Raw genomic sequence first — 24,093 nt, 5'->3', positions numbered from 1 at the left:
GGTCAGAGTCTCTCATTCACTGAACTGTATGAGTTTCAACCTGCCAATAGTGTTAACATCTGTGACTAAAACCTAACTGCCATAACACACAGATGATTGATTCTATTTTTTGAATCCTAAGGAAATAATAGAAAATGTGTTGTCTATGATGTTTATAATAAATCAGAGAAGAATATAGCGCTATTTTGTCATTATTTTGCAGTTCTTCAATATATGACACTAGGATGATGAATGAACGTAGCACATGTGTAGTGGTGGGCAGTGGATGAGTCCTGGGCCTGTATTCCAAAATTGAGTAGGACTGTTGATCTTGGACAATGACTTCCCTGTCCATGTAATCTTATTCATTATGATCAGAAAGCAAGAACTGATTCATTTTCACAATATGGAGGGAGAAGGAGGAATGGAAGGAGAGAGGGATAGTGTGGCGGGAGAAGGAGGGATGGAAGGAGAGAGGATAGTGTGGAGGGAGAAGGAGGGATGGAAGGAGAGAGGGATAGTGTGGAGGGAGAAGGAGGGATAGAACGAGAGGGATAGTGTGGAGGGAGAAGGAGGGATGGAAAGAGAGAGGGATAGTGTGGAGGGAGGAGGGTTGGAAGGAGAGAGGGCTGATGTGGAGGGAGGAGGGATAGAAGGAGAGAGGGATAGTGTGGAGGGAGGAGGGATGGAAGGAGAGAAATCCAGAACTGATTAAGCACTAAATCTGCGCAAACAGATCGGCCCTGCTCTCTGTCAAAGCCAAAACTTCTTTCTGGCCTGGTCTTCGGCCTACACACATACCATAACCACACACTATAGTAACCCTCTGTAACAATACCACAATCGGTCAGATTACAATTTCCAATTGATGTACAGTTTAAGGTTAGCATTGAACTTCCTATTTCCTATTCCCCTTTTGTGTCTAACAATTCGACTCTGAATCAGAGGTAGAAATGGAAGGGTCAAAGGATTGAGCAGTAAAGAGCAAAACAATCCAGATGATAAACACTCTCCACACTATCCCTCTCTCCTTCAATCCCTCTACTTCCATCCCTCCACACTATCCCTCTATCCTTCCATCCCGCCACACTATCCCTCTCTCCTTCCATCCCTCCTTCTCCCTCCACACTATCCCTCTCTCCTTCCATCCCTCCATCCCTCCACATTATCCCTCTCTACTTCCATCCCTCCACATTATCCCTCTCTACTTCCATCCCTCCACATTATCCCTCTCTACTTCCATCCCTCCACATTATCCCTCTCTACTTCCATCCCTCCACATTATCCCGCTCTACTTCCATCCCTCCACACTATCCCTCTCTCCTTCCATCCCTCCTTCTCCCTCCATATTGTGAAAATGAATCAGTTCTTGCTTTCTTATCATAATGAATAAGATTACATGGACAGGGAAGTCCTTGTCCAAGATCAACAGTCCTACTCAATGTTGGAATACAGGCCCAGGACTCATCCACTGCCCACCACTACACATGCTACGTGCATTCATCACCCTCATGTATATTGAAGAACTGCAAAATAATGACCAAATAGCGCTCACATGTGCTCAATTACAGATATTGTTCATATTCTTCCTCTGATTTATTATAAACATCATACACAATACAATATTTCCTCATGAATCAAATATAATCAATCATCTGTGTACTATGGCAGTTGGGTTTCAGGCACAGTTGTTAACACTATTGGCAGGTTGAAACTTATGCAGTTCAGTGAATGAGAGACTGACCCACTACTGTGGACACTCATCAGCCCTCAATTTATGTTGTACAGCTGTGTCCACTGTTCTGATGACTCTTACTGATGACTCTCACTCATTTCATAAATATTAATCCGTAAGAGTATATTGATGCACCCACAATACTGTCAGTTTAAGATAAATATCTTTTTTTTTCTTGGGCTGTGTCTCAATCCAACACATCCGCCTATGTCGACATTCCACATCTGAGGTGGAAGGTGACTGAGCTCCAGTGGTGTTTGTCAGACCGAGACATCTCAAAAATTGGTCTTCTTACAAAAAATCTTATTCCTTATGATATTTTTGGACTGTCTTGTTGCCATTATGTATTATATTCAATGCGTTTCTATGGGCTATAGTAAAGACCAAATTCAATATTTTAAGTAATAATAAAAAAAGAATAGCTGAAACTAGGTGTACACCACACAAATTTCCAAATCCTATCGCTGAGCCTGTCACATTAAAACGACTGTCTTTCCTGAAGTTTTTAAGTCTTGACAACGCAGTGGTGCGCTCACGAAATGACATGGCAAGGCAGGGGTCACACACTATAAGATTCTTCACTTGGTCGTTAGAGTGGTATCGAGAATCCTGTCTCGCATAAATAATTATGTTATGTATAATTATTAGCTTAGAACCCTCCCACCCACCAAAATAATTAGACTTAAATTATAGTGTTAAGGTATTTTTATTTTAAAGTTATAGCTTAGTCAATCATACTAGGTCCTTGATGCTCTTTGGTTGTGACATCACAGCTTTGCCTTAGGCACAGAGTCAGGGCTGGGGTAGAGGTGTTGCCGTAGGAAGCTAAGGATCTTCTCCCAACAGTCTTCCTGAGCATCGGCATGCGGCTTGGGGTACCCTCCCCATAACATGATCACTGCAACACACACACAATCATAAGTTACATTGGAAGTAAAGAATTGGTTATACATATATCTTAGTTCAGGTGTGTATACTATAGGTGTGAGTTGTGTGTACAGTACCTTTCTGTCGTGTTTGCTGCAATATCAAGTTGCTGGCTCTGAAGTGGGGTGTGTAGGGCGGCTCAATGAGGTGTCCAGCATCAGGGTATTGCAGAATAGTCAGCAGGTGCTCGTTACCCGCTGCACGCATCATCTGGGTCATCTGCAGGTGTCGTGGAAAATTGTCTCAGAAATATAACTCTTACAAGAACTTATGAATTCAATATAGACTTTAATACAAAGTAGCAAAGCTGAGCCCTTCCATGGAAGGACCCTATCACAAACGTAACAGAGCCCCTCCATGGAAGGACCCTATCACAAACGTAACAGAGCCGAGCCCCTCCATGGAAAGAGACTAACTTCTGATATTAACGTCCTGCCTTTATAGGATTCTGTCTTTGCATAACGTATAGAGTCCCCTCCCTCTATATGAAAATAGCTTCCCTTGACCTTTCTCCATTGTTTTCTATTAATCTCAGAACTTGCTTGTTAACATCCACATCTGACAGCTGTATAGGTTATATTGGTAGCGGGGCCCTGGTCCTATATGTTCCATTCCTTATATAGCCATTCTGTCTCAGCTCTTCAAAGTGGAAAGCCTAGATGCTGCTAATATTGGAAATGTAATCATAGTCATGAGTTTTGCTCCCACACAGGTCAGAGGTCACATTCAGCATCAATCACAATTACTGATTTCATAGGAAGCTTGTAATCATGTTTGTGTGTGTACTCACGTCCTTGGCACACTCCACTGTGGCCAAGTTCTGATCATCTTCCCCGACGACCAACATCAATGGACACTTTATACTCCCCATCTGTCAGAAGACACGGCAATGAGTAAACAAACCCAATGTGTGGGTGTTTGTGTGTTGACTTACATCCACTTTCTCTCCAAGGTCGGTTGGGATGGGCAGAATGATGTCTCTCCAGACCACACGGCCCTCTTCATCAAATCGGGTCTTATACCCATCCCTGACAATAAATAGTGTTTTTAGTCTCTATAGCTTCATTTGGGCTGTATGTCACAAGCTACATAATCACGGTACTTTACACCTTCACTATGAACAGTTTTGGGTTTATTTATCATACTCACACCACTCACTTGTTCATCTTTCCATACACCTCGCGGATAGCCTTGTTGACAGGGTTGATGTGACTCCCACTGATACACACACAGCATTTGGGCTGGAATACACACAATATTTATAGTTTACACACTAAACAAACTCATAAGCATATGCACATGGTCAGTGTTGGGACAATAACGATTACTGAATCTGAATTCACTCTATAAATACAAAGCTCCAATCTGGAGGAAAAAGAGGACAGTAAGGAGGGAAAGGCTCACGCTGATGTCTTTGGAGTCGGCTGCCAAGTTGAGGGTGACGAACGCGCCAAAGGAGAGACCAAACAGAGCAACTCTGTCCTTCATCACCAGGGGGTGCTCCTGCACAATCCTGAACGCATTCTACATAACAGAGATGGAGCACAAGTTCAAGTGATAAGGATACAATGTAGGATCCAATGTAGCGGATATGATGTAATATAACGTGAGTTGATGTAATATAACAGTGAGTCTGGGTAATGGGTCACAGGAGTGGACTCTGCCCTCTCAGGGCTGTTTCTGAACATTAAGACAAGCACAAGCATGTAGGCACACACAGAGTATGAGAATCACCTCAAAGTAGGTGTTTGATTCGATGTCTGAGGTTCTGTTTATGTCATAGGGAAGGTACTCTAGCGCCATGGAAACAAAACCGTGTGACGCCAGGAGGCAGGAGCGGTACTCCACCAGCCCCCCAGCCCCTCCCCACATATCCAACACCCCAGGGAAGGGTCCAGGACCTGGGGGTAAAAAGAGGGTCCCTCGGACTCCATGTTCCTTGATGTCAATTCTGCACACACCCGGTGCCATGTACCATCGTTCTGTGACAACGGTCGCTAGGGGAGACTGCTTGCTGAAGCCCTCAGTCATGTGCCCACTGTACACAGAGATGTGTACCACCATAGGAGTGAGGACATCCATCTTTCTCAACCTGAGAGACAGAGAGAGTTTATTTGACTTGTCCAGCCGAGTCCGGTCACCCTAAATGATGTGTTTATCCTATGTAAAATTGACCGCAAATATTGAGTTGCATTGGTGTGTTACCTGAGGCCTGTCCGACTGCCTGGAACAGGCTGCATGCTCCACAGTAGACCCATGGGCTCTGCTCCTTCATATGTTCCTCCAAGACTGGCATCCTTAGCAACTACATAAACAACAGAAAAGAGGCTGGAGTTCCTGACTTGGACTTCGGAGTTGGATGACCATTCAAAACTATTTTTTTCTACTCTGAGCTCATTTATTCAGATGTCAGTTGTAGAGGTTGACTGATTATCATTTTTCAGCACCGATACCGATTATTGGAGGACCAAAAAAAGCTGATACCGATTAATGACGACTTTATATGTTTCTAATTAATGACAATTATAACAATACTGAATGAACACTTATTTTAACTTAACTCAATACATAAATCCATCAATTTAGTCTCAAATAAATAATAAAATATGTTCAATTTGGTTTAAATAATGCAGAAAGTGTTGGAGAAGTAACAGTGCAATATGTGTTATGTAAAAAAGCTAAGGTTTAGGTTCCTTGCTCAGAACATGAGAATATATGAAAGCTGGTGGTTCCTTTTAACATGAGTCTTCAATATTCTAGGAATTATAACTCATTGACTATTTCTCTCTATACCATTTCATATGCCTTTGCATGTTCTTATAGGCACTATAGTATTGCCAGCCTAATCTCAGGAGTTGATAGGCTTGAAGTCAAACAATGCTGTGCTTCAAGCAAGAGCTGCTGGCAAACAGAGTAAAGTGCTGTTTGAATGAATGCTTACCACCGATCAGTCAGACTGCTCTTTCAAATCATAGACTTAATTATAATATAAGAAACAGACAGAAATACAAGCCTTAGGTCATTAATAGGTCAAATCCGGAAACTATCATTTCAAAAACAAAACGTTTATTCTTTCAGTGAAATACGGAACCGTTCCATAATTTATTGAACGGGTGGCAACCCTAAGTCTAAATATCCCTGTTAAATTGCACAATCTATGTTGTCATAATTATGGAAAATTAACTACGGTCTTTGTTGGGAAGAAATAGTCTTCACACAGTTCGCAACGAGCCAGGCAGCCCAAACTGCTGCATATACCCTGACTCTGCTTGCACTGAACGCAAGAAAAATGACACAATTACCCTAGTTAATATTGCCTGCTAACATGAACTTCTTTTAACAAAATATGCATGTTTAAAAATATATACTTTTGTGTATTGATTTTAAGAAAGGCATTGATGTTTATGGTTAGGTACATTTGTGCAACAATTGTTAAATCATCACCTGTTTGGCAAAGTTGAAGTAGGCTGTGATTAGATGATAAATTAACAGGCACCGCATTGATTATATGCAACGCAGGGCAAGCTAGTTAACCTAGTAATATCATCAATCATGTAGTTAACTAGTGATTGTGAAGATCGTTTTTTCCATATATATATAAGATGCTAGCTAGCAACTTTCCTTGGCTCCTTGCAGCCACAAGGTCCTTTTGATGCTGCACTCACGTAACAGGTGGTCAGCCTGCCACACAGTCTCCTCGTGGATTGCAATGTAATCGGCATCCAAAAAGGCTGATTACGGATTGTTATGAAGACTTGAAAATCGGCCAAGCCGATTAAATCGGTCGACCGCCAGTCAGTTGTCTGTGGACTGGGGCTCCCGAATGGCGCAGCTGTCTAAGGCACTGCATCTCAGTGCTAGAGGCGTCACCCGAGACACCCTAGTTAAATTCCTGGCTGCATAACAACCGGCTGTGATTGGGATGCTATAGGGCGTCAATCCCCATCCCGTCATTGTAAATAAGAAATTATTTTACTCGGCAAGTCAGTAAAGAACAATGTTTTTTTTTTTTGAAGTCTCAAGCACACTGAATGGGGCTTTCAAAACAACTGGGAACTCAGAGAAAAAAAACAGAGGTCAAATAATGAGGTCAGCGATCTTCAGGTAGGAAAGTCAGAGCTCTAGAAAGAGGCTGAGTTCCCGACTTGGAATTCCAAGGTTGATTGACAATTTTCAATGATTTGTCCTAGTCGGAGCTCGTCCCAGTTGCCTTGAACACACTGAAGTTGAATATTTCCGATTTCAGAGTTCAGTTGTATTGAACTTGGCATTAATGTGCTTGGGCGTGGTCATTGGTCACGCCTTTCACAGTGTGTTGCATTTCAACACTGATCCTACTCAGGACGACAGGTCCACTGCATGACCTTCACAACAACCATATTGGTTTTAATAACATCTATTTTGGCATCCTTTACTCAAGGTTTGCTGTGATGTTGTACTAACTTGATAGCAATAGAGGGCAAACAAGCAGGCAATAACATTGGCCAGCATCTCATGTTACAGCACATGCTGATCTTATTGGCAACCACCAGGACAATGTGTAATTGAATTAAACAAGAGTATGGGATTTCATACAGAAGTTAGGCCAAGGCTACATCAAAGAACACGGTCTGTAAGCCCGGTCGGCGGTCACAAACCTACCTGTCACCGTGCCTTGGCCGTCGCTGGTGTAATGGCCGAACGCCTCCCAAAGGTCCTTATCCTCAGAGCGATGAAGGGAATGTAGTGTCACTGAGAGCGCTGGCGGTAAATTCCTCGCAACTACCTGGATCTTCTCATCCACGAGCCCCCGCATTGGCTGCACTGACAGAAGCGGGAAAGTCCCAACCATGGTGGACAAACACCTGTAGAAAAAAGACAGAAACCAAACGAACATTGGTAAAGATGGTGGGATTGACATCCCATTTGTCTTGGCTTTAACCTGCAAAAATCAAATCAAATGTATTTATATAGCCCTTCTTACATCAGCTGATATCTCAAAGTGCTGTACAGAAACCCAGCCTAAAACCCCAAACAGCAAGCAATGCAGGTGTAGAAGCACGGTGGCTCAGAAAAACTCCCTAGCAAGACCAAAACCTAGGGAGAAACCTAGAGAGGAACCAGGCTATGAGAGGTGGCCAGTCCTCTTCTCGTTGTGCCGGGTGGAGATTATAACAGAACATGGCCAAGATGTTCAAATGTTCATAAATGACCAGCATGGTCAAATAATAAGAATCACAGTAGTTGTCAAGGGTGCAACAGGTCAGCACCTCAGGAGTAAATGTCAGTTGGCTATTCATGACCGATCATTAAGAAAACAAAATTGGCTACGAGTCACATTCGCTTAAAACGTCGTGTCAACATTTACCGAGACTAAGTTATTCGACAATGACAAGTCAAATACATGCTGACATAGAACGCTCTGTGTAGCTACATAATTCTGGTGCGAGTAGACAAGTTTATTCCTGCAGGAAAGTACAGTGTCCGTGCGGCACTGCTCACAAAGTTACAGCAACTAGAAACCCATAGCGATGAACTGTAGGCCTATGCATGATTCATCTTCACAAATTCGGCAAGATTTTTCTCAAAGGACTGTTACTTACTTCACCGGTTAATAACAACGTAGACTCCGTTGGGTTTACGCATTGTTTGGTAAGAGGGTCTGCTTAATAAGCGTCAGTCAGCAACACTAGAACGGTACTTCCGGGTCTCTGAATTTGACATTTTCAAGATAAAAGTTCCTCACGTAATATAAAAGAATAATTAACCTCAAAAGTCTACCCTCATGATACACTAACACACGAGGCAGCGCGGTGAAACACCGCTTCCCATTAATTTCAATGGAAGGAAAGCAGAGGGCAGGGGACCTTTGGGTGGGGGAGGCGGTGAAAAATATCAACTTTTCCCAACTTTATGCAAATCACCAGCGGCGATTGCAAAAGATGTAGAATATGTTACGAATTTGCAGGACATATGATATGTTACAAATTGTAGATAGATGGCTAACATTAAATAGCTGGCAAACGTTAGCTTGGCTAGGGGTTGGGTTGGGTTAGAGGAAATATTAGCTAAAAGGGTTAAGGTTAGGGGAAGGGTTAGCTAACATGCTAAGTAAGCTAAAAACTAGTGGAAAATTTGCTAAGTAGGTAAAATGCTCAAGTTTTCTGTGATGAGATTCGAATTTGCGAACGTTTTCGGTTGTTAGACGTTGGTGTTATAAGCCCACCCCGACAAGTAACTATCTGTTTTATGTAACCATAACAACTAACACATTAATTTCAGTCTCCCGGATTTCGTTTAATTATGTTACATCTAGTATATAAGACCAGGCTGCAACACGTGGCTCTATCTTTTGAATAGTTTAACCTACAAAATATTATGCCCCATCACTGAAATTTAAGACCCTCAGGAACACATATATTATGTACATACTGTTTCCCTCTACTATAAACACAAGCCGTTAGAAATGAGTGTACAAGACCAGGCACAAAATTAGACTGAGGAAGACAGAACATCAATGATGATGTTCTTTTCTACTCAGAAGACCATAGGACATTATTGCCTGATGATCATCTTAACTTCCCAATACATTTCTGATGCATTTCAGTCACTTCAAACCATACTGTCTTCAGAATGAAATGCTGTCAAAAAAATGCTGTAACTGATTGGTAATCCACTGTCATAACCCAAATTACAAAAGTTAACATTTGCCGTTGATTACATAACTTTGTTTGCATGTCAATATGGTGTGGCAGGCACAGGAACAATCCGAGTCAGATGTATGAAGCTGAAGGTACGATCAGTGTTGCCAACTAATTTTCAGGGTAAATTGCTAGAGGCAGGTTGATTTGTTGCTAAAAGTTGCTAAATTACGTTGTGATGTCATTGCGTGATAACGTAAAACTGCGTAATTACGTACAATACACAATAACGTCACTCAAATCTCTGATTTCATAGGAAGCTTGTAATCATGTTTGTGTGTGTACTCACGTCCTTGGCAGACTTCACTGTGGCCCAGTTCTGATCATCCTCCCCGACGACCAACATCAATGGACACTTTATACTCCCCATCTGTCAGAAGACACGGCAATGAGTAAACAAACCCACTGTGTGGGTGTTTGTTGTGTGTTGACTTACATCCACTTTCTCTCCAAGGTCGGTTGGGATGGGCAGAATGATGTCTCTCCAGACCACACGGCCCTCTTCATCAAATCGGGTCTTATACCCATCCCTGACAATAAATAGTGTTTTTAGTCTCTACATCTTCATTTGGGCTGTATGTCACAAGCTACATAATCACGGTACTTTACACCTTCACTTTGAACAGTTTTGGGTTTATTTATCATACTCACACCACTCACTTGTTCATCTTTCCAAACACCTCGCGGATAGCCTTGTTGACAGGGTTGATGTGACTCCCACTGATACACACACAGCATTTGGGCTGGAATACACACAATATTTATAGTTTACACACTAAACAAACTCATAAGCATATACACATGGTCAGTGTTGGGACAATAACGATTACTGAATCTGAATTCACTCTATAAATACAAAGCTCCAATCTGGAGGAAAACGAGGAGAGTAGGAGGGAGAGGCTCACGCTGAGGTCTTTGGAGTCGGCTGCCAAGTTGAGGGTGACGAACGTGCCAAAGGAGAGACCAAACAGAGCAACTCTGTCCTTCATCACCAGGGGGTGCTCCTGCACAATCCTGAACGCGTTCTACATAACAGAGATGGAGCTCAAGTTCAAGTGATAAGGATACAATGTAGGATCCAATGTAGCGGATATGATGTAATATAACGTGAGTCTGGGTAATGGGTCACAGGAGTGGACTCTTCCCCCTCAGGGCCATTTCTGAACATTAAGACAAGCACGTAGGCACACACAGAGTATGAGAATCACCTCAAAGTAGGTGTTTGATTCGATGTCTGAGGTTCTGTTCATGTCATAGGGAAGGTACTCTAGCGCCATGGAAACAAAACCGTGTGACGCCAGGAGGCAGGAGCGGTACTCCACCAGCCCCCCACCCCCTCCCCACATATCCAACACCCCAGGGAAGGGTCCAGGACCTGGGGGTAAAAAGAGGGTCCCTCGGACTCCATGTTCCCTGATGTCAATTCTGCACACACCCGGTGCCATGTACCATCGTTCTGTGACAACGGTCGCTAGGGGAGACTGCTTGCTGAAGCCCTCAGTCATGTGCCCACTGTACACAGAGATGTGTACCACATTAGGAGTGAGGACATCCATCTTTCTCAACCTGAGAGACAGAGAGAGTTTATCTGACTTGCCCAGCCGAGCCTGGTCACCCTAAATGATGTGTTTATCCTATGTAAAATTGACCGCAAATATTGAGTTGCATTGGTGTGTTACCTGAGGCCTGTCCGACTGCCTGGAACAGGCTGCATGCTCCACAGTAGACCCATGGGCTCTGCTCCTTCATATGTTCCTCCAAGACTGGCATCCTTAGCAACTACAAAAACAACAGAAAAGAGGCTGGAGTTCCTGACTTGGACTTCGGAGTTGGATGACCATTCAAAACTATTTGTTTCTACTCAGAGCTCATTTTTCAGATGTCAGTTGTAGAGGTTGACTGATTATCATTTTTCAGCACCGATACCGATTATTGGAGGACCAAAAAAGCTGATACCGATTAATGACAACTTTATATGTTTGTAATTAATGACAATTATAACAATACTGAATGAACACTTATTTTAACTTAACTCAATACATAAATCCATCAATTTAGTCTCAAATAAATAATAAAATATGTTCAATTTGGTTTAAATAATGCAGAAACAGTGTTGGAGAAGTAACAGTGCAATATGTGTCATGTAAAAAAGCTAAGGTTTAAGTTCCTTGCTCAGAACATGAGAATATATGAAAGCTGGTGGTTCCTTTTAACATGAGTCTTCAATATTCTAGGAATAATAACTCATCGACTATTTCTCTCTATACCATTTCTATTTCATATACCTTTGCATGTTCTTATAGGCACTATAGTATTGCCAGCCTAATCTCGGGAGTTGATAGGCTTGAAGTCAAACAGCGCTGTGCTTCAAGCATTGCTAAGAGCTGCTGGCAAACGGAGTAAAGTGCTGTTTGAATGAATGCTTACCACCGCTCAGTCAGACTGCTCTTTCAAATCATAGACTTAATTATAATATAAGAAACAGACAGAAATACAAGCCTTAGGTCATTAATAGGTCAAATCCGGAAACTATCATTTCGAAAACAAAACGTTTATTCTTTCAGTGAAATACAGAACCGTTCCATAATTTATTGAACGGGTGGCAACCCTAAGTCTAAATATCCCTGTTAAATTGCACAATCTATGTTGTCATAATTACGGAAAATTAACTACGGTCTTTGTTGGGAAGAAATAGTCTTCACACAGTTCGCAACGAGCCAGGCAGCCCAAACTGCTGCATATACCCTGACTCTGCTTGCACTGAACGCAAGAAAAGTGACACAATTACCCTAGTTAATATTGCCTGCTAACATGAACTTCTTTTAACAAAATATGCATGTTTAAAAATATATACTTTTGTGTATTGATTTTAAGAAAGGCATTGATGTTTATGGTTAGGTACATTTGTGCAACGATTGTTAAATCATCACCTGTTTGGCAAAGTTGAAGTAGGCTGTGATTAGATGATAAATTAACAGGCACCGCATGGATTATATGCAACGCAGGGCAAGCTAGTTAACCTAGTAATATCATCAATCATGTAGTTAACTAGTGATTGTGAAGATCGTTTTTTTCATATATATATATATATATATAAGATGCTAGCTAGCAACTTTCATTGGCTCCTTGCAGCCACAAGGTCCTTTTGATGCTGCACTCACGTAACAGGTGGTCAGCCTGCCACACAGTCTCCTCGTGGATTGCAATGTAATCGGCATCCAAAAAGGCTGATTACCGATTGTTATGAAGACTTGAAAATCGGCCAAGCCGATTAAATCGGTCGACCGCTAGTCAGTTGTCTGTGGACTGGGGCTCACGAATGGCGCAGCTGTCTAAGGCACTGCATCTCAGTGCTAGAGGCTTCACTACAGACACCCTAGTTAAATTCCTGGCTGCATAACAACCGGCTGTGATTGGGATGCTATAGGGCGTCAATCCCCATCCCGTCATTGTAAATAAGAAATTATTTTACTCGGCAAGTCAGTAAAGAACAATGGTTATTTTTTTTTTAAGTCTCAAGCACACTGAATGGGGCTTTCAAAACAACTGGGAACTCAGAGAAAAAAAACAGAGGTCAAATAATGAGGTCAGCGATCTTCAGGTAGGTAGGAAAGTCAGAGCTCTAGAAAGAGGCTGAGTTCCCGACTTGGAATTCCAAGGTTGATTGACAATTTTCAATGATTTGTCCTAGTCGGAGCTCGTCCCAGTTGCCTTGAACACACTGAAGTTGAATATTTCCAATTTCAGAGTTCAGTTGTATTGAACTTGGCATTAATGTGCTTGGGCGTGTTCATTGGTCACGCCTTTCACAGTGTGTTGCATTTCAACACTGATCCTACTCAGGACGACAGGTCCACTGCATGACCTTCACAACAACCATATTGGTTTTAATAACATCTATTTTGGCATCCTTTACTCAAGGTTTGCTGTGATGTTGTACTAACTTGATAGCAATAGAGGGCAAACAAGCAGGCAATAACATTGGCCAGCATCTCATGTTACAGCACATGCTGATCTTATTGGCAACCACCAGGACAATGTGTAATTGAATTAAACAAGAGTATGGGATTTCATACAGAAGTTAGGCCAAGGCTACATCAAAGAACACGGTCTGTAAGCCCGGTCGGCGGTCACAAACCTACCTGTCACCGTGCCTTGGCCGTCGCTGGTGTAATGGCCGAACGCCTCCCAAAGGTCCTTATCCTCAGAGCGATGAAGGGAATGTAGTGTCACTGAGAGCGCTGGCGGTAAATTCCTCGCAACTACCTGGATCTTCTCATCCACGAGCCCCCGCATTGGCTGCACTGACAGAAGCGGGAATGTCCCAACCATGGTGGACAAACACCTGTAGAAAAAAGACAGAAACCAAACGAACATTGGTAAAGATGGTGGGATTGACATCCCATTTGTCTTGGCTTTAACCTGCAAAAATCAAATCAAATGTATTTATATAGCCCTTCTTACATCAGCTGATATCTCAAAGTGCTGTACAGAAACCCAGCCTAAAACCCCAAACAGCAAGCAATGCAGGTGTAGAAGCACAGTGGCTCAGAAAAACTCCCTAGCAAGACCAAAACCTAGGGAGAAACCTAGAGAGGAACCAGGCTATGAGGGGTGGCCAGTCCTCTTCTCGTTGTGCCAGGTGGAGATAACAGAACATGGCCAAGATGTTCAAATGTTCATAAATGACCAGCATGGTCAAATAATAAGAATCACAGTAGTTGTCAAGGGTGCAACAGGTCAGCACCTCAGGAGTAAATGTCAGTTGGCTATTCATGACCGATCATTAAGAAAACAAAATTGGCTACGAGTCACATTCGCTTAAAACGTCGTGTCCACATTTACCGAGACTAAGTATATGCTGACATAGAACGCTCTGTGTAGCTACATAATTCTGGTGCGAGTAGACAAGTTTACTCCTGCAGGAAAGTACAAAGTCCGTGCGGCACTGCTCACAAAGTTACAGCAACTAGAAACCCATAGCGATGAACTGTAGGCCTATGCATGATTCATCTTCACAAAGGGGGCAAGATTTTTCTCAAAGGACTGTTACTTACTTCACCGGTTAATAACAACGTAGACTCCGTTGGCTTTACACACTGTTTGGTAAGAGGGTCTGCTTAATAAGCGTCAGTCAGCGGCTAGAACGGTACTTCCGGGTCTCTGAATTTCTGACATTTTCAAAATAAAAGTTCCTCACGTAATATAAAAGTGTAATTAACCTCAAAAGTCTACCCTCGTGATACACTAACACACGAGGCAGCGCGGTGAAACACCGCTTCCCATTAATTTCAATGGAAGGAAAGCAGAGAGGGCAGGGGACCTTTGGGTGGGGGAGGCGGTGAAAAATATCAACTTTTCCCAACTTTATGCAAATCACCAGCGGCGATTGCAAAAGATGTAGAATATGTTACGAATTTGCAGGACATATGATATGTTACAAATTGTAGATAGATGGCTAACATTAAATAGCTGGCAAACGTTAGCTTGGCTAGGGGTTGGGTTGGGTTAGAGGAAATATTAGCTAAAAGGGTTAAGGTTAGGGGAAGGGTTAGCTAACATGCTAAGTAAGCTAAAAACTAGTGGAAAATTTGCTAAGTAGGTAAAATGCTCAAGTTTTCTGTGATGAGATTCGAATTTGCGAACGTTTTCGGTTGTTAGACGTTGGTGTTATAGGCCCACCCCGACAAGTAACTATCTGTTTTATGTAACCATAACAACTGTAACACATTAATTTCAGTCTCCCGGATTTCGTTTAATAATGTTACATCTAGTATATAAGACCAGGCTGCAACACGTGGCTCTATCTTTTGAATAGTTTAACCTACAAAATATTATGCCCCATCACTGATATTTAAGACCCTCAGGAACACATATTATGTACATACTGTTTCCCTCTACTATTAACACAAGCCGTTAAAAATGAGTGTACAAGACCAGGCACAAAATTAGACTGGGGAAGACAGAACATCAATGATGATGTTCTTTTCTACTCAGAAGACCATAGGACATTATTGCCTGATGATCATCTTAACTTCCCAATACATTTCTGATGCATTTCAGTCACTTCAAACCATACTGTCTTCAGAATGAAATGCTGTCAAAAAATGCTGTAACTGATTGGTAATCCACTGTCATAACCCAAATTACAAAAGTTAACATTTGCCGTTGATTACATAACTTTGTTTGCATGTCAATATGGTGTGGCAGGCACAGGAACAATCCGAGTCAGATGTATGAAGCTGAAGGTACGATCAGTGTTGCCAACTAATTTTCAGGGTAAATTGCTAGAGCAGGTTGATTTGTTGCTAAAAGTTGCTAAATTACGTTGTGATGTCATTGCGTGACAACGTAAAACTGCGTAATTACGTAAAATACACAATAACGTCACTCAAATTGACTGGCCATCTCTGCAAAAAAATATGATTTGACATTTGTTCAGTTACAGACTCCCACTCTTTTCTGTACTTCTGGCTGTACAATTTTGATTGAAACTTGTTGATTGATGTTGTAAGTTCTATTCAAGATCAAACATTCGTTACCAACTATATTCATTGGGTTTGGCTCGTCAAACTCGTAAGTCTGCGGCTGCAGAATTGATGCCGCCTGTGCACCTGCTGCTGACGTCACTCACAATGCCCTTTTGCAGCCAGGCACGTGTGTTGCGATTGAGTATGTGACAGAAACAAAATCGTTTTTGTCATTTAGAGGGGAAAATGCATGCATTTTAGCGTTTGAGTCACTTTTCAAAAGTTGCTAAAAGTTCCAAATACATTTTTAAAGTGTTGCTTGGTGCTGTTTGAAAAAAAAGTTGCCAGGGTAGTCTGAAAAGTTGCTAAATCTAGCAACAAAATTGCTAAATTAGCATCACTGGGTGAGCAGTCAGGTGTATATGCCGAGGGATGAGAACACTTTGGTTTGACAGTTCAAGTTTGAGGCTGAAGTATGGAGCCGGATAGCTGACAAAAGGTTGAACGTACGTATCGTTAGGATCGTAATAAAATCCAATCCATACTTAAATTGTCAGGATCGTACGAAAAGCCATTCATGAAACATAAACGTGAAATTTAATCTGTAAGCATACAAACACCATGTTACGATTACGGACTAACATTGTAGGCTTGAACAAATCTTTTGTTTCAATTCTGACGTACAATAATACCTTTCAGAGTTTTGGCAGTTTCATCTCACCAACAAAAATAATTTACGCCAAATGGCCTGTGAGGAGTGCAACACGAACAAACACGGAATTAGGGAAAACGGAAAGAGGTATCCTGAACGTTTTCAAGTTAAAAGTCTCCATTCTCTATTACTCCTCAGTTGAGTTCACTTCACATTTAGGTAGCTAATGTCATGGATTTGTTTGCCAGCGCAAGTCTAGATATCACAAACTGTATCATGCCTACAACAGTGACGTTTCAGTCCACATAGAATAATAATAAATGTTTGGTGAATATATGAATTATGTATGACCACTGGAGTATTGTTTTATAGAATATTTTGAAATGTATTTAATCACTCAAAATCTTGCCAAAACATATTCTGTAGGAGGGGTTAATATGAATTTAAAATTAGACATGACTTATATATGTTTTATTTAACTAGGAAATCAGTTAAGAACAAATTCTTATTTACAATGACGGCCTACCAGGGTACAGTGGGTTAATTGTCTTGTTCAGGGGCAGAAAGACAGATTTGTACCTTGTCAGCTCAGGGATTTGGTCCAACAACCTTTAGGTTACTTGCCCAACTCTCTAACCCCTAGGCTACCTGCCGCCCCTACTTGGCTACCTGCCGCCCCTACTTGGCTACCTGCCGCCCCTACTTGGCTACCTGCCGCCCCTACTTGGCTACCTGCCGCCCCTACTTGGCTACCTGCCGCCCCTACTAGGCTACTGCCGCCCCTTCTAGGCTACCTGCCGCCCCTACTAGGCTACCTGCCGCCCCGACTAGGCTACCTGCCGCCCCGACTAGGCTACCTGCCGCCCCTACTAGGCTACCTGCCGCCCCTACTAGGCTACCTGCCGCCCCTACTAGGCTACCTGCCGCCTATATGAATCGGGTCATGAACATATGGACTTTGAAATAAATAAGGGAGAGGTTAAATGTAGGCTAAGTCTGGCATACACTTATTCCCACACTTTACAATAGCTCTGTTGCAGTGGTCTTAGGTAGTCTCCGTAAAGGTTATTTCCTCCATCGTGACACTGCTGCCTAGTTGAAGAGCTTATGATCTCCATGCAGCACCACAGCACCATGCGCCTTCGGAAAAGCACCCCTCAGTCTCAGAAGATGCCCTTCTGGAGCCATGCAGCCATAGAGCCATTATACCCTAATGTAGACCTATTTGCCAAATAAAGTGCAGAGCATGCATGATAGGTGCAACTCATCATTCCAACCTATTTGAACATTTATGTCATCCTTCATTCAGTTCAGTCCGTCAATATGTCATCCATTCTGTCATTTTTCTGAGTTGCAATAAAATGGAACAGTCTTGTAATTGTTTTAATTGAAATTCACGTGTGTATTCAAAATGATCCTGTTATTTAGCCTATCACTTTAATAATTCAATGTTTAGGCCTATCCAAATAAAATACTGTGTACTGGTGTCTTGCCGAATAATTGTAGAACTCTATTTGTCTTTATAACAGTTTTTATTATAGCCTTCCCCTTAAAAAGAGACCCTAGCTACCAGGCCACTAAACATAGCCTATAAATAAATGGTAACTAAAATAGTTGAAGACACATGCAGTGACTGATAGGGAAAACAGATCTGGCAATAAGAATAGGCTTTTGATAGTCTTGACCATTTGGGACCCCTTGGCTATTTCACTCAGGACAGGCCGTCTTGCTCCCCTCCTCGCTAATCTAAACTTCCCTCACAGTACCTTGAATTTCCCTTGAGTCCTGTTAGTTTGACTGTTAAGCCTCCCTTAGTTATCCATCACCCATCATAGCCCTGCCATTCCCAACCAATCAAAGCTCTTGGAAAGGTTCATCTGGACACTGCACCCACCCACTCAGGTCAGAGTGTATGGTTGTCCGAAAAAGAAAGAAGACACACAATTCATTCGGATTAGCACAAGTACTATTCCACCAAGATTCACTCTCAGTCAAGAATCATGTTATCTGACCAAAAGCATCAGCATTGTTGTTACCGGACGTCCTGTTGACGGTCAGAACCCAAATCACAGTCAGTATAATTGTACTAGTGGGTGAGGGCATTCACAGCCAAACGCTCAGACGAGTGAGGTCATACCAGCCAACTGTTTTTATACAAGCCTTAGTCAATATTTTGTTTTGTCTTGTTTATTGCTATGGATAGAGCCTCTGTATGATGGGGTTGTGCAACTCAAATGGCTATAACAAGCCTACATACAGAATGGAAATCGCAAGTACAACAGTCAAAATGCCTAATATAAGCTCAGGTGGTTATTTTAGACAAGGCTGTTGTTCTGTGTATTTATAGTATCATTCTCACAAAAGTCATTTTCTGAAGGCCCAAGCCTATACTACACTATCTACTGGTAAAACGTCGTTGTTGAATGCCGTTCTAAAACAAGCTCTAGACTTTTATTTTGGAAATTAAATCAGAAGCTGCAAAGCAACTCTTAATGTCTTGGGTTAAAGTTGCTTGATTGATTAGCTAACTTTGAATAGATATGTTCGGTTCATGACCTTTACAGATGCCACATTCCTGACACAAGTTTGTACGTATAAAAAGATCTGTAACCGAGTAAAGGGAGACGTAAAGTAAGAATTGAAGGTGTAAATGTTCATTCATAGTCGTAACATAGTGTGTGTACTTTTACAGATTTAAAATAAAAGTTACATTTCATATTTCATGCTTTACTAACATCACGTTAGTCAGGGACAATTTATTTGCATACAAAGGAGCTGAGCAGGTTTGTCAAATGCTGTTGGAAACTTTCTATATAAATGAATCTCCGATGATCTTGTATTTTGTTTTCTATATGTAACTTATTTCGTATATAAAATGTGTTTGAATCATTCTGGGGGAGGTAGGACAAAAAGGGGAAAATGAATAATGCCTGAATGTTTTGTCTTCCATTTTCCATTAAAATACAATTATAATACATAACTTATATATATTTTTGAACGGAATCTCCAATTCAACTTTTTGTGTCCATTCTGAATCACCACCAGGAGGTGCTGTGAAACTTGTGCTGCTATTAGGACCATGGGGTTACAGTAGGACATCACCACCACTGCTCTCGATATGTTTTATAAATATGTTGCACATTCCTTTCAATAACACACGTCATTGTTTAGAGAAAGTGTCTGTATACCTATAATTTATTTCTGAAATTAAAAGTGTGCGATACGATAAAGTGTAATTGTGACAAAAATGTAAAGGTGACCTTGTTGGATTTCACTTAACAGTATAAATGTGCATTATCATTCCCCATGATTGTTTCCCCATCACATTGCCCCCCCCCCTATGGATTGTTGACATGTTTTGTACAGATTGCAGGACTAAGACCAATCACCCCCCACACAAAACACACACAATACAGTAGTCATGAGCCCCAGCATCAACGGGCTTACCCTCGATTAATAGTACATTATGATAAAACACCTCTCCTTATGTTTCTGCAGATGATTTATGCAGCTGCTGTTGATGTAGGATCTGTTTGTTTTTTAGTGACTGCACAGAAGTCTGCCAACACGGGGATTCACTTCCTATAACTTCCTCTCTCCTCATAGTTTTCAGTTCAGACACCTTATTTTCTCTTATGTAAGTACAGAGAAGTCTTATATTGCTGTTGAAACAAACTTCTCATCCTTGAAGAATGTGGGAACAGCTCATTCAGACACATCAAAAACCTTCTGGAGGTAGTTGAAATATATTTCAAATGGGAAGGATGCAGTACAACAGGGATCATTATCTAAACAGAAATTACATTGAGGGCTACCAGTTGGGGGACCCTGCAGTACAGTATGTAAATAACATTTCTGTAGGTGTTCTCACTTTATATGAAGCTGACGCAGGGATGCTAGTATCTGACTGAAAGTTATCCCACTGACTTCACCTGCCCTGAGAGATGACAACTGTCTCTCCCATGGTGTAAGGTTCCCTTCTTACTCTATAAATGTTGCATTGTTAACTAAGTATGTTCTGTTATGCGCATCCTATCGAATCCTGTACCCTGTTAGTACATGTTACACAGCGGCAGTTGACCTTGGTCCGGTCGGTCTGCAGAGACACAACTCATACCTGTGTGACCCCTTTGGGGTGTTGGTGGCAGGTTGCTTGAGTTCATTCTTAGGATATGGGTTGGAGATGGCCTGTATCCTTCCAGGACCCTCTGAGTTGAAGTTAATGAGTGAACAGGTGAGAGGCAGGTAACCTCATTGGCAGCCTCATCTGATGGTGATTGACACACACACACAGGAAGCAATCAGTCTGATCCTTCACAAGTCTGGTCAGATTACGTGGGCATCTCTCCCTTGTAATAGGTTGTACAGGTGTTGTTGATAATACGTTTTATAGCAGCTGATGTGATACGCATGTCCTTGGTAGAGGATGAATAGGTCATTGTTGAAGATGACGTGTTTGATCTCAACTCTATAATCCCATTGTTCTATGAGGTATCTGTCAGAATAGGTTTCTGGAGTTATTGTTGAAGATGAGAATGTGTTTGATGTCAACTCTATATAATCAGATGTACTATACGTGATATGATGGGTACTGTTTGTTCTCAGGAGAGGATGAAGTGATTCTGTGGGACTGGGCAGCCAAAGGCAGCACTGGATCTGATTATCCCTCCTCTTCTTTGCCAGTCCTCCTAAAGTACTAGTCTTTTTCCAGAGACACACCACACGCACCATTACACTCTACAATATGTCTACCATGTGTGAGAATCTTACCCAATACTGTGCTATACTGTGCGCTCTCCTGCCAAAAGCTCCATCTTCTTCTAAGGCAGAAAATACTTTACTAAACATATCATATAAGTCCTTTCTGCTATCTAAGATTTCACAAAATCTTCCTTCATATACCCTGTAAGACTACCTTTAAACCCATATCACTAGCATGTCATCTATAACCCTGTAGTAACAAGAACAACCCCGTAATAACATCTCAGTAATATTACTCATCTACAGCCCTCTAAGCCGCATGTGCGCGTGTGAATCCACTGTGCGCCCCTCCCGTTATTATAGGAGTCTGCTGTGATATTAACAGGGTTAGTAAGTACCCTCCCCCAGGCCACCAGTCGAGCTAAAACGACCGGCAGTATTGGCCTTGTGATGATAGATTTGCTATGTTTCTTTTAAAGGTATTTGTTTTGGCCATATCTTGTTCCTAATCAATGCAATGCTAGGTGCTGACATGTTTACAGTTCTCCTTATCCAAAACATCCATGAGTGAGGGAAGGAGAAACTGAGGAGGAAGAAACCCCAGATTGGAATGGTTACAAACTGTAGAGAAGGAGAGTAAAATGGAGAGTTAGCGAAAGAGTGTAGGGAAGTCAGAGAGACAAATAGAGGGGTATGGGGAGAGCGAGAGAGATTGACAGACCTATAAAAGGCGGACTGAGTACGTTGTATAGTTTAGATATATGCCATTTTGGTCTTATAGGCAGGATGTGACTCCACCCTAACGTCTTTACAATTAATGTTTTGGGGTCATTCCATCTCCACTGCCATCTGTACTTCCTGCCTCCAAAACAATGTATGTCTTTTTCCTGTCCTGTCCTGTTTGGCTTCCTACTGGGACGTAGCGTCCAATCCCAGGAGACCACCTGGCCGCTGTACACCCTCAACCCCAGAGACTGGGCCAGCTCTCTCTCTCTCCTCTCTGTGTGTGATGTGTTTGTTGAGTAACTTTTACAACAGAAAATAACCAAGTGGGACACAGGAGTACCATTTCAATAAATTTAGTGAAAGTCAAGCTCGAGAGATACAAAATAATAATGGTGTAATCTGAGTGGTCAATCAAGGTTTAACACAGAGTTTTTATTCAATGCCTATGCATTCACTGTGCAGAACACGACACTGTCTCTCTCTTCTTATCTCTATCAATCTCTCCCTTCTCTCTCACTTCATCTCCCTCTCTACATGTGGTCTCATAACTGGCTCAACCTTTCTCTCTGAGAGAGTCCAGTAATTTTTAAGTACCAGTGTGCTGACCTTTGACCCCCCCCCAGCGTTTCCCTTTCTGACTGGGCATCTCTGGCTCTGCTCAGTGTTGCATTACCCAGAGCTCTGTTGGTGTCAACCGGTGCTTGTCTCATAGATCTAGAGTTTGTATCAGTGCATGTTGTCTATATATTGTGAAGGGGGTCATGTTGAAGTTCAGAGTCGGCAGGGGAAGGATATGGAATAGCCTATATGTAGATGCTGGACTGAATTTGATATGTAAGGGATGATGATCATCATCAATGGAGTGTTGTGACATTGTGGTATAGTAAGTCAGTATACCCTTCTTCTTTACCCCACTCAGCTTGTGTACATCAGTCCCTGAGAGACACCCGAGTCTCCCTGCAGTTCCCCAAGTCCAAAGAACAGACCCCATCCTCCTCCTTTTGGACCCTCCAGTCCACACATCCTGATATTTAAAAAAAAAATTGAGTCATTTAGCAGACGCTCTTATCTAGAGCGACTTATATGAGCAATTAGGGTTAAGTGCCTTGCTCAAGGGCACAAAAACAGATTTTTCACAGTCGGCTCTGTGATTTGAACCAGTGATCTTTCGGTCACTGGCCCAACACTCTTAACCTCTAGGCTACTGATAATGATAATAATAATTAGGTGGGTATCACGCCCTGACCTTAGTTATCTTTGTTTTCTTTATTATTTTGGTTAGGTCAGGGTGTAATGAGGGTGGTTTGTTTAGTTTTTGTATTGTCTAGGGGTTTTTCTATTGCCTAGGGGTTTTGTGTTTATATGTCTATGGTTGCCTAGATTGGTTCTCAATCAGAGGCAGCTGTTTATCGCTGTCTCTGATTGGGGACCATGTTTAGGTAGCCATTTTGCCTAGGGTATTTGTGGGTTCTTGTCTATGTGTAGTTGCCTGTTAGCACTTATGTGTATAGCTTCATGGTTCGATCGGGTGTTTGTTTCAGTGTTTCATTCTTTAATAAATTAAGAATGTACGCTTACCACGCTGCACCTTGATCTCCTCCTTACGACAACCGTGACAGTGGGTGCTTATATTTGTCCTATTTCACACAGGCACACGTGTGTATTATATGCATGTGTGAATTGGAAATGTTTTTGGGGATATCCCAACCCCGAGACACCCTCAGAGTGGGGTCACGGCGAGTGTCTGCCATTATCAACAGTAACCCTGGAGAAATTAGGGTTACGTGCCTTGCTCAAGGGCACCTGGACAGATTTTTCACCTTGTTGGATCGGGAATTCAGAAAGCAACCTTTTGGATACTGGCTCAATGCGCTAACCGCTAGGCTACCAGCCGCCCTGGATCGTGTGTGTGTGTGTGTGTGTGTGTGTGTGTGTGTGTGTGTGTGTGTGTGTGTGTGTGTGTGTGTGTGTGTGTGTGTGTGTGTGTGTGTGTGTGTGTTGTGTGTGTGTTTGTGTGTTTGTGTTTAGGAAACACAGACACAGCAGCACATTTTGGGAATGTGAACTTGACCCTAGAAAGGGAGTAGGCAGACATGCACAGTCTTACACACACACACCTGAGGGAACAGGGCAACAAAAGGACAGGGAGAACTCAGTGAACCTTAGTGAATCACTAGCCAAACTAATCCCGTTACCCCAGGGGAAATGTCATTCCGGCTTTCA

At 42.1% G+C, this 24,093-nt stretch overlaps 2 protein-coding genes across 4 annotated transcripts; both read right to left on the bottom strand.

Moving 5' to 3' along the window:
- Nucleotides 1-1,539: 1,539 nt before the first annotated feature.
- On the bottom strand, nt 1,540-9,691 carry LOC135514752 (acyl-coenzyme A thioesterase 5-like). Of its 3 annotated transcripts, none has more exons than XM_064938315.1 (10): nt 9,611-9,691; nt 7,283-7,485; nt 4,847-4,946; nt 4,376-4,733; nt 4,046-4,165; nt 3,800-3,882; nt 3,576-3,669; nt 3,432-3,512; nt 2,719-2,860; nt 1,540-2,612 (listed from the first exon to the last, which is right to left on the bottom strand). In XM_064938315.1, the coding sequence occupies exons 2-10, from the start codon at nt 7,470-7,472 to the stop codon at nt 2,482-2,484; spliced, it is 1,299 nt and encodes a 432-aa protein (XP_064794387.1). In that variant the 5' UTR covers nt 7,473-7,485; nt 9,611-9,691; the 3' UTR covers nt 1,540-2,481. The 3 variants fall into 3 exon arrangements, with proteins under 3 accessions (XP_064794387.1, XP_064794388.1, XP_064794389.1); XM_064938316.1 differs by lacking the exon at nt 9,611-9,691 and adding an exon at nt 8,224-8,311; XM_064938317.1 differs by lacking the exon at nt 3,432-3,512.
- Nucleotides 9,692-9,761: 70 nt separating this feature from the next.
- On the bottom strand, nt 9,762-14,395 carry LOC135514753 (acyl-coenzyme A thioesterase 5-like). The gene is made up of 7 exons (XM_064938319.1): nt 14,379-14,395; nt 13,464-13,666; nt 11,001-11,100; nt 10,530-10,887; nt 10,227-10,346; nt 9,973-10,064; nt 9,762-9,851 (listed from the first exon to the last, which is right to left on the bottom strand). The coding sequence occupies exons 2-6, from the start codon at nt 13,651-13,653 to the stop codon at nt 9,978-9,980; spliced, it is 855 nt and encodes a 284-aa protein (XP_064794391.1). The 5' UTR covers nt 13,654-13,666; nt 14,379-14,395; the 3' UTR covers nt 9,762-9,851; nt 9,973-9,977.
- Between the last annotated feature and the right edge of the window lie 9,698 nt (nt 14,396-24,093).

This window comes from Oncorhynchus masou, chromosome 26 (genome assembly GCF_036934945.1).
Source record: "Oncorhynchus masou masou isolate Uvic2021 chromosome 26, UVic_Omas_1.1, whole genome shotgun sequence".
Lineage (NCBI taxonomy): Eukaryota > Metazoa > Chordata > Actinopteri > Salmoniformes > Salmonidae > Oncorhynchus > Oncorhynchus masou.
Note: the sequence above shows the minus strand (reverse complement) of the source record. Positions and strands in the feature narration are given on the sequence as shown.

Coding starts and splice junctions, on each gene's coding strand:
- LOC135514752 (XM_064938315.1), bottom strand. CDS start 7,472: ATGGTTGGGACTTTCCCGCTTCTGTCAGTGCAGCCAATGCGGGGGCTC. Junction 3,883..4,045: donor CCGACTCCAAAGACATCAGC/GTGAGCCTTTCC, acceptor TGTGTATTCCAG/CCCAAATGCTGTGTGTGTAT. Junction 3,513..3,575: donor ACCTTGGAGAGAAAGTGGAT/GTAAGTCAACAC, acceptor GTCTTCTGACAG/ATGGGGAGTATAAAGTGTCC.
- LOC135514753 (XM_064938319.1), bottom strand. CDS start 13,653: ATGGTTGGGACATTCCCGCTTCTGTCAGTGCAGCCAATGCGGGGGCTC. Junction 10,888..11,000: donor GGCAGTCGGACAGGCCTCAG/GTAACACACCAA, acceptor TCTGTCTCTCAG/GTTGAGAAAGATGGATGTCC. Junction 10,347..10,529: donor AATCAAACACCTACTTTGAG/GTGATTCTCATA, acceptor TCTGTTATGTAG/AACGCGTTCAGGATTGTGCA.